This window comes from Pseudophryne corroboree, chromosome 1, assembly GCF_028390025.1.
Source record: "Pseudophryne corroboree isolate aPseCor3 chromosome 1, aPseCor3.hap2, whole genome shotgun sequence".
In the NCBI taxonomy this organism is placed as follows: domain Eukaryota; kingdom Metazoa; phylum Chordata; class Amphibia; order Anura; family Myobatrachidae; genus Pseudophryne; species Pseudophryne corroboree.
The window spans coordinates 450,865,610-450,880,616 of NC_086444.1; the positions used below are offsets into that span (position 1 = coordinate 450,865,610).

The 15,007-nt window shown below is 46.2% G+C and overlaps 1 protein-coding gene and 1 long non-coding RNA gene across 2 annotated transcripts in view; one reads left to right on the forward strand and one right to left on the reverse strand.

The window, feature by feature from the left end:
• The window catches only part of LOC134892419 (uncharacterized), a 52,013-nt gene that overhangs the window by 36,777 nt on the left and 229 nt on the right, over nt 1–15,007 (reverse strand). The window lies entirely within an intron of this gene.
• The window catches only part of LOC134892403 (myosin-7), a 55,694-nt gene continuing 49,395 nt past the window's right edge, over nt 8,709–15,007 (forward strand). Inside the window, exons 1-3 of the mRNA XM_063913608.1 lie at nt 8,709–8,814; nt 9,154–9,361; nt 9,493–9,636. Of these exons, the coding sequence (XP_063769678.1) occupies nt 8,741–8,814; nt 9,154–9,361; nt 9,493–9,636 (426 nt within the window). The 5' untranslated portion in view covers nt 8,709–8,740. The remainder of the gene's footprint in view (nt 8,815–9,153; nt 9,362–9,492; nt 9,637–15,007) is intronic.

Consider the following 15,007-nt stretch of genomic DNA (forward strand, 5'->3'; position numbering starts at 1 on the left):
CGGGTTCAAACACTTTTGCAAAATTCTACAAGTTTGATACCCTGGCTGATGAGGACCTCATGTTTGCTCAATCGGTGCTGCAGAGTCATCCGCACTCTCCCGCCCGGTCTGGAGCTTTGGTATAATCCCCATGGTCCCCAGCATCCTCTAGGACGTAAGAGAAAATAAGATTTTAAACCTACCAGTAAATCTTTTTCTCCTAGTCCGTAGAGGATGCTGGGCGCCCGTCCCAGTGCGGACATATTTCTGCAAGGCTTGTATATAGTTATTGCTTACATAAGGGTTATGTTACAGTTAAGATCAGTCTTTAGCTGATGCTGGTTTGTTCATACTGTTAACTGGTTGCGTATATTCCATGTTATACGGTGTAGATGGTGTGGGCTGGTATGAATCTTGCCCTTTGATAAACAAAAATCCTTTCCTCATACTGTCCGTCTCCACTGGGCACAGTTCTTTAACTGAGGTCTGGAGGAGGGGCATAGAGGGAGGAGCCAGTGCACACCCATCTAAAGTTCTTTAGAGTGCCCATGTCTCCTGCGGAGCCCGTCTATACCCCATGGTCCTTACGGAGTCCCCAGCATCCTATATGGACTAGGAGAAAAAGATTTACCGGTAGGTTTAAAATCTTATTATTATCTCTATATCACCCTCATATTTGTGAGCAATTGACTATCAAAGGGGTCGATGATACTGGAATATCTGTATATTAATAACATTGCATACCAGAAACGTTTCTATTATATAAGCTGGATGATTAACATATGAGAATACATTTTGACAGGCAATAATACATATGCCATGTGATAATGTTTAACATATGGAGCACATAGGACTAATTAGGGAATAAAGAGGCACGCACATATTGATATCGATTGTATGCCGATACCATGGATAAGTACAATTTATGGGCCCTACAGACATGGCGATATGCCGCCGAGTTGCCCTACCGCCGATACGGCAGATGGGCGACCCGGCGGCGGGGGGGCAGTGACGGGGGGAGTGAAGTTTCTCCCATTGAAGTGCAGGCAAATATGGACGAGATCGTCCATATTGGTCTGCATGCACAGCCGACGAGGAACCAGCGATGAAAGAGTGCGGGGCCGCGCATCGTTCATCGCTGGTGACTCCACACTGAAAGATATGAACGTTATCTCGTTCAATAATGAACGAGATCGTTCATATCTTTCAGTTGCATCGACAAGTGTGTAGGGCCTATAAGGCTCTATTCAACACTAACAATTACTATAAATCAGGAATGTGAGTATGCCTGCTTAAATTTTCATATATTATTGGTGATGCGCACACCATAAATCGCTATTCTGCTGAGAATTAAATTTAGGCAATTAATCTACATTGGGTTTATCCCATAATTGATACAAAGTAGATAATATATACTCTTGCATGACTTTTGAAATACAAAGAATGTTACAGTAGCCAATAAATGTTTCTAGTTTAGGTAACATTTGATATACATCCCAACTTGGGAGAACAATTATGAAGCATACCAACACAGTGATCTAACTTTTTAGCATTATTTTCACTTTATTTGTTCACACAATTTTCTTTTTCACTTTCACATATTTCGCTTGCTATTAACTATTATTCAATAAAAGTTATATTTTACATTAATGGTCAACTACCTAAGGGATGATGACTTGAAGTAATTCTAGATGTATCAGTCTTTGTGTGCCGTAACCAAGGAATACTTTTCTTCTTCTTGATCAATACCATGTGGCTGTGAGAGCACCAAGCTGCAGGTCTGTCACACTGAAATGGGGGTTATTTTAGATTGCAGGGTTTTTTTCTGTGGTGCTCCCCCTCTCAGTCCATCTTTCTCAAACACCCCCGGCTCTACCTTGCACAGTGAATAAAAGGGCCTCTACCTGGAGTAATGTTTAAAAGGGGGCTGTAATGTGTGTAAGTGGCACCACTGTGTGGCGCTATTTGAATAATGGAGACTACTGTGCAGTGTAATATGAATTGGTGTTATTTTGTGACCACGCCCCTTCCCCATGAAGCCACTCCCCTAATTTTTTTGCGCTCTCCTGCAGTGCACACTAGCCCTATTTTATATATGGGGGGGGGGGGGGCGCCGATGCTGCTTCTTGCACACAGAGCTAAAATGTCTAGTTACGCCACTGGTATGGATTATATATAAAGAAAGAGTTAACACACCATATAGTAGTACAGTTAAAATGCTGGATCAAGTTTTTGGGATGCCTAAACATTTTACTACACTTTCCAATTGAATAAGCAGGCACATCAACTAAACCCTTAAGTGGTATCACCATCGCCACAGGTATGAATTCACATATGTGAATAATTGCACAATGAGTGATTATCGGCGCACTGCGTAGGCGTACACAACCATACACGATATGTATGCGGCAAGTCTGGGTTTTGTAATTTTACATAGGTATCTATAATGATAAAAAAGAGTGGTGGAGGCATGTCAGTGGGATGGGTACGCAAATTCTGTGATGCAGGGTGTGTATTGGGTGTGTCGTGGGCGTTGCAATCACAATATATGCGAAATAGGGTGCAGAAATTGCAAACGCATCAACTGCACAGGCTGAGTAGCTAAAGAGTTACACAGACTGTGGAAGTACTGATGCAGCAGCAAAAGTTCCAATGGTCAAGCTAATAAGTGCAAAATGACAGGCAGCTGATGTGTTTACAGTGATGCAGGGAATGCTGTTTAGTGTGCTGCATGCCTAATTAAATAAATTGGCTTTTTACAATTGACAAATTAACACTTTTGTTGTCAGTTTTATGATCTGTGACAAGGGGGGTAATTCTGAGTTGATCGCAGCAGGATTTTTGTTAGCAGTTGGGCAAAACCATGGCCCTCATTCCGAGTTGTTTGCTCGCTAGCTGCTTTTAGCAGCATTGCACACGCTAAGCCGCCGACCTCTGGGAGTTTATCTGAGGATAGCAGAATTGCGAACGAAAGATTAGCAGAATTGCGAATAGAAATTTCTTAGCAGTTTCTGAGTAGCTCGAGACTTACTCAGCCACAGGGGCGGATGCAGGACAAAATGACAGGGGGGGCACCATGACAGGCAAAAAAGTGTGGGTATTATTTTTTCCGCACAGAAAGTAAGAACGCCCCTGGGAAAGTGGTCCTGGCCTTGCAACAAGGGTATAACCTCTCAACAAAGGGTGTGGCCTCAAAGGGAATGCAGTATCCATATAATGGGGAAGAGTGTGATGCCTTAAAGAGGCAGAGGATGATAGGACAGAGAGAGTGATTGGGAGATAGTGACGCAGGGGAGAGGCAGTGGATGATGGGGATAGATAGTGGGAGATGGAAAGGCAGTGGGTGATAGTAAGAGTCAGTGGGTAAAGCCGGGAATGGGTGACAAGGGGAGGAAGTGGGTGATGCCAGGGGGAATCAGTGGGTGATGTAGAGGATGATGGTGAGAGACAGTGGGTGATAGGGAAAGATAGTGGAAAATGGAGAAGCAGTAGGTGAGGGGGAGAGGCAGTGAGTGGCAGGAAAGGGGATGGGGAAAGGGAGTAGGAGACAGAGAGAGGCAGAGGGTGACAGTGAGAGACAGTGGGTGAGGGTAGGGAGTGACAGGGAGAGGCAGTGAGTGACAGGGAGATTGTGGGTGACTGGGTAGGTAGTGGGTGACAGAGAGGGGCAGAGGTGACATGGAAGCAGTGGGTAACAGGGAGACAGTGGATGACAGGCAGATAGTGGGTGACTGGGGAAGAAGCAGGTGACGTGGGTGGCAGAGAGGAAGATAGTGAAAGGGAGGCAGAGGGTGACATGGGAGGCTGTGGGTGACAGTGAGTGATGGTATAGGGTGACAGAGAAAGGCAGAGAGTGACAGGGAGATAGTGAGTGACAGGGAGAGGCAGGGGTGACAGGCAGATGGTGGATGACTGGGGAGTTCAGCGGGTGACGTGGGTGGCAGAGGTGATAGTGAAAGGAAGAGGGTGACAGGGAGATAGTGGGTAACATAGAGGCAGTGGATGATAGAGAAGCAAGGGTGACAGAGAGGCAGAGCGTGACAGGGAGATAGTGGGTTACTGGGGAGGTAGTCGGTGACGTGGAGGGAGTGGATGACAGGGAGATAGTGGGTGACAAAGAGAGAAAGCGAGAGAGACTGAGGGTTACAGGGAGATAGTGGGTGACACAGAGAGATACTGATGGTGACAGGGAGATAGTGGGTGACAGAGAGAGACTGATGACAATTCCAGTGGCCTGAGCAGTAAGGATAGCGGTAGTAGAGACAGCCGGGAACGCCCGGCTCTCAGAACTGTGCACAACATCAAGACACCGCTCACTGCAGGGGGAGTCTCTGACCTAATTAAGGTAGCCCATTCTGTGTGAGGGCCAAGTGGTGACCGAACACACAATCGGAACAAGCGGCAATTCCAACTCGGGCTCCATACGGGCAGAGCGGCGACTCATTCATATATGTGATAATAATGGGACTGCTAACTGGTACTGTGAGTGGGTGGTCTTCAATATGCCGGCTGTCGGGATCCCGGCGCTCAGTATACCGGCGCCGGAATCCCGACAGCCGGCATACCGACACTTATTCTACAGGTAGAATAAAATAGTGTGGCGTGCAGCAAGCCCGCAAGGGGCTCATTTGCGCTCGCCAAACTGTCGGTATGACAGGGAGTAAGTGGGTGACAGATGGACTGTGGGTGACAGGGAGTAAGTGGGTGACAGACGGACTGTGGGTGACAGGGAGTAAGTGGGTGACAGAGAGAGAGGGTGACAGGGAGTAAGTGGGTGACAGGGAGAGAGACTGAGAGTGACAGGGAGTAAGTGGGTGACAGAGAGAGAGAGACTGAGGGTGACGGGTAGTAAGTGGGTGACAGAGAGAGAGACTGAGGGTGACGGGTAGTAAGTGGGTGACAGAGAGAGAGACTGAGGGTGACAGGGAGTAAGTGGGTGACAGAGAGAGAGAGACTGAGGGTGACGGGTAGTAAGTGGGTGACAGAGAGAGAGAGAGAGACTGAGGGTGACGGGTAGTAAGTGGGTGACAGAGAGAGAGAGACTGAGGGTGACGGGTAGTAAGTGGGTGACAGAGAGAGAGACTGAGGGTGACAGGGAGTAAGTGGGTGACAGAGAGAGAGAGACTGAGGGTGACGGGGAGTAAGTGGGTGACTGAGTGTGGAGTGGATGACAGAGGTGGCAGCAGCAGTCTCCTTACTTCCACCTCTGTCCTGACCTTTCTGCTCTCTCGAAGTTCAACCACACTTGCTCCACACCTAGCCCATACAGCACTGCGACTCTGCTCCTCACAGCACCCCCTCCCCAGCCCTCAGCAGCAGCCGACCTCCGTCCACTCCTCACCTCAGCAGCAGCAGTCTCTTAACCTCCACCTCTTGGCCCTTCTCCCTGCACACAGCAGCACCGCTACTCCCCAATCCCAGACTAATGAAAGCAGGTCAGTGCTCACCTCGTGGCCTGCTGGGCATCCGGACCGCGGCAACGGCGTTGTTGTGGTCATAGTGGCTGACCTGGCCGGAAGTCCCTGCAGCGGAGCTGCGCTGTCTCTCAACAGCACTGGGTCCACCTCCTCCGGGTGCTGACGGCTGGGCTGAGCTGTCACGCATCCGCGTTGTGGCTGCTGAGCTCCTCTGCACTGCACTGCAGAGGTGCTCAGATCAAGCTTAGCCCAGCAAGAAGAATGCTGGAGGCAGAGCTGCTGAAAGCGGAGCCTAGCGAACTGAAGCTGTCCGCGGTATAAAAAAAAAAATCTCTAAACGACAGGGGGGGCACGTGCCTTGGTGCCCCCCCCCTGTATCCGCCACTGCTCAGCCATTGCGATCAGTTCAGTCAGTTTCGTTCCTGGTTTGACGTCACAAACACACCCAGCGTTCGCCCAGGCACTCCCCCGTTTCTTCAGACACTCCCGCGTTTTTCCCAGAAACGCCAGCGTTTTTTCGCACACGCCCAGAAAACGTCAAGTTTCCGCCCAGAAACACCAACTTCCTGTCAATCACAGTACGATCACCAGAACGATGAAAAAACCTTGTTATGCCGTGAGTAAAATACCTAACTTTTGTGTAAAATAACTAAGCGTATGCGCTCTGCGAACCTTGCGCATGCGCAGTAAGTGACTAATCGCAATATAGCGAAAATCGGCAATGAGCGAACAACTCGGAATGACCCCCCATGTGCACTGCAGGGAAGGCAGATGTGCAGAGAGAGTTAGATTTGGGTGTGGTGTGTTCAATCTGCAATCTAATTTGCAGTGTAAAAATAAAGCAGCCAGTATTTACCCTGCACAGAAACAAAATAACCCACCCAAATCTAACTCTCTCTACACATGTTATATCTGCCTCCCCTGCAGTGCACATGGTTTTGCCCAATTGCTAACAAAATTCCTGCTGCGATCAACTTGGAATTACCCCCAAGGATCACATACACTGGGTAAAAGTTCCACACTGCAGGTTTATTTCTCACAGCTTTATCATAGGTAGGCAATTCACAACTGAACATTAGCAGTTACTAGCAAGTCACAGATTATAGAGGGATGCAGTCAATTTACCTCCAATCAAAATCCCGATGGTCGAAATCCCGACAGTAATTGACCGACGGTCAAAATCCCAACAAGGTCAAAATACCGACATGGACAAAATACCAACATTTAGAATACAGGCAAGGTCAAAATACCGCCATGTAAAATGCCGGCCGGTCAAAATGGCGACATAAGTTTTTCATAATTTTTTAATTGAAACCGATTTGTTCATACTTTACCATCCCAGTGGACCTGTAGGGGGAATATAATAGTGTGCCCGAAGCATGGCGAGCGCAGCGAGCCATGCGAGGGGACGCGGTACACTTATATGGTGTCCATGTCGACCAATGTCTACATACACACACACAAAACAATGAAAAACGCATGTCGGTATTTTGACCTGTTGGCATTTTACATGTCGGTATTTTGACCCTGTCGGTATTTTTATATGTCGGTATTTTGTCCATGTCGGGATTTTGACCGTCGGTCAATTGCTGTCAGGATTTCGACCGTCGGGATTTTGATTGGAGGTATTTCATACTGATCCCATTATAGAGTAGTTCATAGCAGCTCTTAGCATACAGAGTGTAAATTCTCCAAAGACCATTGATCCAGGAGGGTGGTCTTCTGTATGCCGGCGGTCGGGCTCCCGGCGCTCAGTATACCGGCGCTGGGAGCCCGACAGCCGGCATACCGACACTTATTTTCCCTCGTGGGGGTCCACGACCCCCATAGAGGGAGAATAAAATAGTGTGGCGCGCGTAGCGTGGCGAGCGCAGAGAGCCCGCAAGGGGCTCATTTGCGCTCGCCACACTGTCGGTAAGCCGGCGGTCGGCCTCCCGGCGCCGGTATGCTGGTCGCCGGGAGCCCGACCACCGGCCAGCCGTAGTGAACCCATACAGGACGGGTTCACTACGATATGCCGGCGGTCGGGCTCCCGGCGACCAGCATACCGGCGCCGGGAGCCCGACCGCTGGCTTACCGACAGTGTGGCGAGCGCAAATGAGCCCCTTGCGGGCACGGTGGCGCGCTACGCCCGCCACACTATTTTATTCTCCCTCCAGGGGGGTCGTGGACCCCCACGAGGGAGAATAAGTGTCGGTATGCCGGCTGTCGGGATCCCGGCACCGGTATACTGTGCGCCGGGATCTCGTCAGTCGGCATACTGAAGACCACCCATCCAGGACCCCTAACAGCAGCCAACCCCCTGGTCTATTACCTGGGCGACTAGTTCACCATCAGGAGCACTGTCTCTTGTGTCTGAAACCATTTTAACAGCAGGATGACAGGTGTCTGCAGTCATGCTTGCTGTTGCTCAGACTTGATCAAACTGAATACCTGGACTAGATTCCACACCCTGCTGTTCCACATCCATGTCAGGCATGTTTATGATGTCCATGTGATAGCTCATTTTAGCACAGTGTTGAACTTGTACATAAGTAAGTAATACAATTGTAAGCAACACTTAAACATTTTACATGAATGTATTGTGTTTACACCATGACCATTAATAGCTGCCTAACATTATTCTGACAAGAAGCAAACCATCCCACCACATTATTGCAATATGAATTTTGAACTCCATATTTTAACATAGCTACATTATTAATGTACAATTATTTATAAAAGAATATACATGGTTTTGTGCGGACATCAATGTATAAATAGGTTCTCCTGCACCAAGGATTGGACTGGTGCAAATGTGCGCTCGTAGTAATGACAACTACTGATTGGGGCGGTGCCTTCACAGAGATGAATCCATCTCTGAATAAAGCTGGATATTCATATTTATTTTGGGTGCTTAAAATGTAACTCTGAACTTTGAGTTTAATCTTTCTGTTAATCTCCAGGACAAATAGCATCAATAAATGCAGTCTAATTTACAAAACAAAGTTTTGATTAATATACTGTGTGTGATCTCTGAACACGTAAGTTTGTCTGGCACGTTTGAAGGACCAGCGCATACCTGATCTTTAGTTTCTTTTGTATCAGAGTTGTTGCTTAACTAGAATGTGTAAGGGCATGGGTTAACAATTCTTTCTGACCCCTGGGGATCAGAAATGCACTTCATGGCATGCCACACTTGCAGTGCTCCTTGGTCTCACATGTCCCCCATATCTCCCCACTATGATTCCAAAACAATGACGTGAGGACTGTAATTGTTCTCTTACTGTGTGTGGGGAGGTGTGGCTCAGAGACAATGGAGCCCAAATCTGGAAGGCGGAACAGGAAAAGAGACAGGTATATATATGTGTGCAGATGCACCAAGAGATGTAAACAGAGCTTTCTCCAAAATCTGCATCCACTGTTTGACTGCTCCTAGGTGAGTACTGTGTGTTAGTACTGTGTGTTAGTACTGTGTGTTATTACTGTGTGTTAGTACTGTGTGTTACAGGTACATGTGTAAAATTGCTGCCCTATCACTATTATACTAGTAATCTATGCTGTGGGTATAGACGAGAGACAGTGCATTGTTGCTTCTCCAAATTATTGGTCCATATTTGTCAAAAAACTAGTACAGGTTTGTTTGTAAGGTTTACAACTTTTTAGTTTCGACCAAAGTTTCCACAAGTGTTGTAGATATGTCATATATGTTGTAGGTATTTAATATAAATCCTGATATGTTTTATAGTACTGCGATATGTATTCTCATGCTCCACAGCACAGTGATGGGTGACGCCATAATGGCAGAATTTGGGCCTGCGGCTCCCTTTCTGCGAAAATCTGACAAAGAGCGTCTGGAAGATCAGACTCGTCCCTTTGATTTGAAGAAAGATGTATTTGTCCCTGATGATAAAGAGGAATATGTGAAAGCCAAAGTGAGCAGCCGTGAGGGGGACAGCATTACAGCAGAGACAGTACTTGGTAAGGTGAGTAGCCAGTTATGTGACCCCACCACTATGATATGGGACAACAGGTGAGTTTATCTACCTGAATTTATTGTTTATATGTTGTGTAACTTTTTTTATTTTTCCTGTGTTTACGCATGTTTATGTTCCAGACGATCACTGTGAAAGACAGCCTAGTGATGCAGCAAAACCCACCCAAGTTCGATAAAATTGAGGACATGGCGATGCTGACCTTCCTGAATGAGCCAGCCGTGCTGTACAACCTCAAAGAGCGTTATGCAGCCTGGATGATCTATGTGAGTGTCACCTCCTTGTGAGAGTTAACTGATTTAATACAGTGGGAAATATTCATGAAGCAGTGAAAAGTGTGGAGAAGAGAGCCAGTGGAGAAGTTGCCCATGGCAACCAATCAGCATTGAAGTAACATTTATAATTTGCATACTATACAATTGTACGGAGCAGCTGATTGGTTGCAATATGCAACTTCTCCATAGGCTCCACTCTTTTCACTTCTTCATGAATAGACCCCATTGCCTTAAATGTGTACTCTAAGAGGTAAATCTACTAAGCAGCGCACGCACACACACACACACACACACACACACACACACACACACACACACACACACACACACACACACACACACACACAACGCATGTATATAAAAGTAAACACATGTGTATATCACACATACATTACACACGCTTCACATATAGCAACTGCAGGTTGTAGAGGAGGGTGGGAGTGGGCACCTTGTCATTAGGCCCTGCCCTTTAAGACAGTGCTGCGATTCGTGGGTCAATGGAGAGGGGGCAGATTCTAATAACATAGAGCCGCTCTCACGGCCATTGGAAACAAAAAATCAATGTCATGAGGTTGGGGGGTTTCTGGGTACTTTGGGGCAGATGTATTAACCTGGAGAAGGCATAAGGAAGGGATAAACCAGTGATATGTGCAAGGTGATAAAGGCACCAGCCAATCAGCTCCAATATGTAAATTAACAGTTAGGATCTGATTGGCTGCTGCCTTTATCACCTTGCACATATCACTGGTTTATCACGTCCTTATGCCTTCTCCAGGTTAATATATCTGCCCCTCAGTTACTCATTAGTTAAAGAGTTAGGGGTCTATTTACTAAGACTTGGACGGAGATAAAGTGGATGGAGATAAAGTACCAGCCAATCAGCTCCTAACTGACATTTTTCACACCCAGCCATGTGACATGACAGTTAGGAGCCGATTGGCTGGGACTTTATCTCTGTCCACTTTATCTCTCTCCAAGGCTTAGTAAATAGATCCCTTTGGGTGATTTAATAGTTATTAGGGTCCCCATGAACACTGTGAGCCTTAAGCACATGTATGTTACAGTGCCATAAAGGTTATTCACATGATTGTTCCTGTGCCATGTACTTTATGCACACAAATCTATTAGTGCCATATACTTTATTCGGATTAATGTACATTACATTATTCACATGGATGTTACAGTGCCCAGTACATTATTCACATGGATGTTACAGTGCCAAGTACATTATTCACATGGATGTTACAGTGCCCAGTACATTATTCACATGGATGTTACAGTGCCAAGTACTTTATTCACATGAATGTTACAGTATCATATGCATTATTCACATGGATGTTACAGTATCATGTGCATTATTTACATGGATGTTACAGTGACATGTACATTATTCACATGGACGTTACAGTGCCAAGTACATTATTCACATGAATGTTACAGTGCCCAGTACATTATTCACATGGATGTTACAGTGCCAAGTACTTTATTCACATGAATGTTACAGTATCATATGCATTATTCACATGAATGTTACAGTATCATATGCATTATTCACATGGATGTTACAGTATCATGTGCATTATTCACATGGATGTTACAGTGACATGTACATTATTCACATGGATGTTACAGTGCCAAGTACATTACTCACACGTTATGTTACAATATCATGTGCATTATTCACACAGATGTTACAGTGCCAAGTACATTATTCACATGGATGTTACAGTTTCATGTACATTATTCACATGGATGTTACAGTATCATGTGCATTATTCACATGGATGTCACAGGGCCAAGTACATTATTCACATGGATGTTACAGTATCATATGCATTATTCACACAGATGTTACAGTGCCAAGTACATTATTCACATGGATGTTACAGTTTCATGTACATTATTCACATGGATGTTACAGTATCATGTGCATTATTCACATGGATGTCACAGGGCCAAGTACATTATTCACATGGATGTTACATTGCCATGCGCATTACTCACACACATGAATGTTACAGTGCCATGCGCATTACTCACATGAATGTTACAGTGCCATGCGCATTACTCACATGAATGTTACAGTGCCATGCGCATTACTCACATGAATGTTACAGTGCCATGCGCATTACTCACATGAATGTTACAGTGCCATGCGCATTACTCACATGAATGTTACAGTGCCAAGTACATTATCCACATGAATGTTACAGTGCCATGTGCATTACTCACATGAATGTTACAGTGCCAAGTACATTTCCCACATGAATGTTACCAGTGCTTAAAGTGGTCCTAGAGAGGTGGTGGAACTCACCCCCCCTCCCTCCGGCGCCCATGGAATAAAAGTATTGCGCGCACCATAGGCGCGCACCCCAAAAAAGGGGTGTGGTCTCAAAACGAAAGGGCCGTGGTCACACAATAGTAATAATGCCCACAGTAGTAGCACCCCTAATACACATAATGCCCACAGTAGTAGCACCCCGTAATACACAATGCCCACAGCAGTAGCGCCCCTTTTACAATGACCACAGTAGTAGTGCTCCTTATGCAATGTCCACTGTACTGGTAGTGTCCCTTATATAGAGCCCATAGTAGTGGTGCCCCTTACGCAATGCCCCCAGTAGTAGTGCCCCTTATGTCCCCAGGAGTGATGCCCCTTATGAAGTGCCCCCTTTACAATGCTCTCATTAGTAGTGCCCCCATTAGTAATGCCTTTATTGGTAATGCCCCTGTGTAGTATTGCCCCCAGTAGTAATGTTGCCTGTAGTAATGCTCCCAGTCGTTTAGCCCCCTGTAGTTTAGCCCCAGTAGTTATGCTCCCAGTAGTTTAGCCCCCAGTAGTAATGCCCCTGCAGTTATGCCCCCTGTAGTTTTCCCCCTTGTAGTTTACCCCCCCTGTAGTTATGCCCCCAGTAGTAATGCGCCCCTGTAGTTTGCCCCCAGTAGTTAGCTCCATGTAGCTTGCCCTCAGTAGTTAGCCCCCTGTAGCTTGCCCCAAGTAGTAATGCCCCCTTGTAGTTTAGCCCCGCTGTAGTAATGCCCCTGTAGTTTGCCCTCAGTAGTAATGCCCTTGTAGTTATGCCCCCAGTAGTAATGCACCCATGTATTTTGTCCCCAATAGCTTACTCCCAGTAGTTAGCTCCATGTAGCTTGCCCCAGTAGTTAGCCCCATGTAGCTTGCCCCAAGTAGTAATGCCCTCTGTAGTTTGCCCCCTTGTAGTTTAGTCAGCCTGTAGTAATGCCCCTTGTAGTTTAGCCCCCCGGTAGTTTAGCCCCAGTAGTAATGCCCCCAGTAGTAATCCCCCCAGTAGTGTGCCCCAAATAGTAATGCCCCCAGTAGTAATGCGCCCCTGTAGCTTGCCCCCAGTAGTTTACCCTTTGTAGCTTGCCCCCAGTAGACGTGCCTTAAAAAAAAAAAGCCACCATACTTACCAAGCCCCGCTCCTGCGTCCGACCGCTGTGATCCTCCTGGCATCCGGCTCCCTGCACTATGAGAGAGACGTCATGACGTCTCTCATAGCGCGCACTTAGCCGGGAGCCGGAAGCAGGAGCTCAGTAGTGAGCGCCTGCTGCCGAGCTTCCACTGTGCGGGGAGAGCTGGGCGCCGCTGGTAACAGCGGTAGCCCGGAATCTCCCTGCGGCGGCGGCACACATTGGGTGAGGTGAGCAGGAGGAGACGGAACGCAACTGACGGAACGAAGTTCCGCCCCGTTCCGGCTCACTTTAACCCCTGCATGTTATAGTGCAATGGGCATTATTCACATGAATGTTACAGTGCCATGCGCATTATTCACATGAATGTTCCAGTGACATGTACATTATTCACATGAATGTTCCAGTGACATGTGCATTATTCACATGAATGTTCCAGTGACATGTACATTATTCACATGAATGTTACAGTGACATGTGCATTATTCACATGAATGTTCCAGTTACGTGCATTATTCACATGAATGTTACAGTGCCATGCACATTATTCACATGGATGTTACAGTGCCAAGTACATTTCTCACATGAATGTTACAGTGCCATGCACATTATTCACATGGATGTTACAGTGCCATGCACATTATTCACATGAATGTTACAGTGCCAAGTACATTATTCACATGAATGTTACAGCGCCATGCACATTATTCACATGAATGTTACAGCGCCATGCACATTATTCACATGAATGTTACAGTGCCATGCGCATTATTCACATGAATGTTACAGTGCCGTGCGCATTATTCACATGAATGTTACAGTGCCATGCGCATTACTCACATGAATGTTACAGTGCCATGCGCATTTCTTACATGAATGTTACAGTGCCATGCGCATTATTCACATGAATGTTAGTGCCATGCGCATTACTCACATGAATGTTACAGTGCCAAGTACATTATTCACATAAATGTTACAGTGCCAAGTACATTATTCACATAAATGTTACAGTGCCATGTGCATTTCTCACATGAATGTTACAGTGACATGCGCATTACTCACATGAATGTTACAGTGCCATGCGCATTACTCACATGAATGTTACAGTGCCATGCGCATTACTCACATGACTGTTACAGTGCCATGTACATTATTCACATAAATGTTACAGTGCCAAGTACATTATTCACATAAATGTTACAGTGCCAAGTACATTATTCACATAAATGTTACAGTGCCATGCGCATTACTCACATGAATGTTACAGTGCCATGCGCATTACTCACATGAATGTTACAGTGCCATGCGCATTACTCACATGAATGTTACTGTGCCATGTGCATTTCTCACATGACTGTTACAGTGCCATGCGCATTACTCACATGAATGTTACAGTGCCATGCGCATTACTCACATGAATGTTACTGTGCCATGTGCATTTCTCACATGACTGTTACTGTGCCATGTGCATTTCTCACATGACTGTTACAGTGCCATGCGCATTACTCACATGAATGTTACAGTGCCATGCGCATTTCTCACATGAATGTTACAGTGCCATGCGCATTTCTCACATGAATGTTACAGTGCCATGCGCATTACTCACATGAATGTTACAGTGCCATGTGCATTTCTCACATGACTGTTACAGTGCCATGTACATTATTCACATGAATGTTACAGTGCCATGCGCATTACTCACATGACTGTTACAGTGCCATGCGCATTACTCACATGAATGTTACTGTGCCACGTGCATTTCTCACATGAATGTTACAGTGCCATGCGCATTACTCACATGAATGTTACAGTGCCATGCGCATTACTCACATGAATGTTACTGTGCCATGTGCATTACTCACATGACTGTTACAGTGCCATGTACATTATTCACATAAATGTTACAGTGCCAAGTACATTATTCACATGG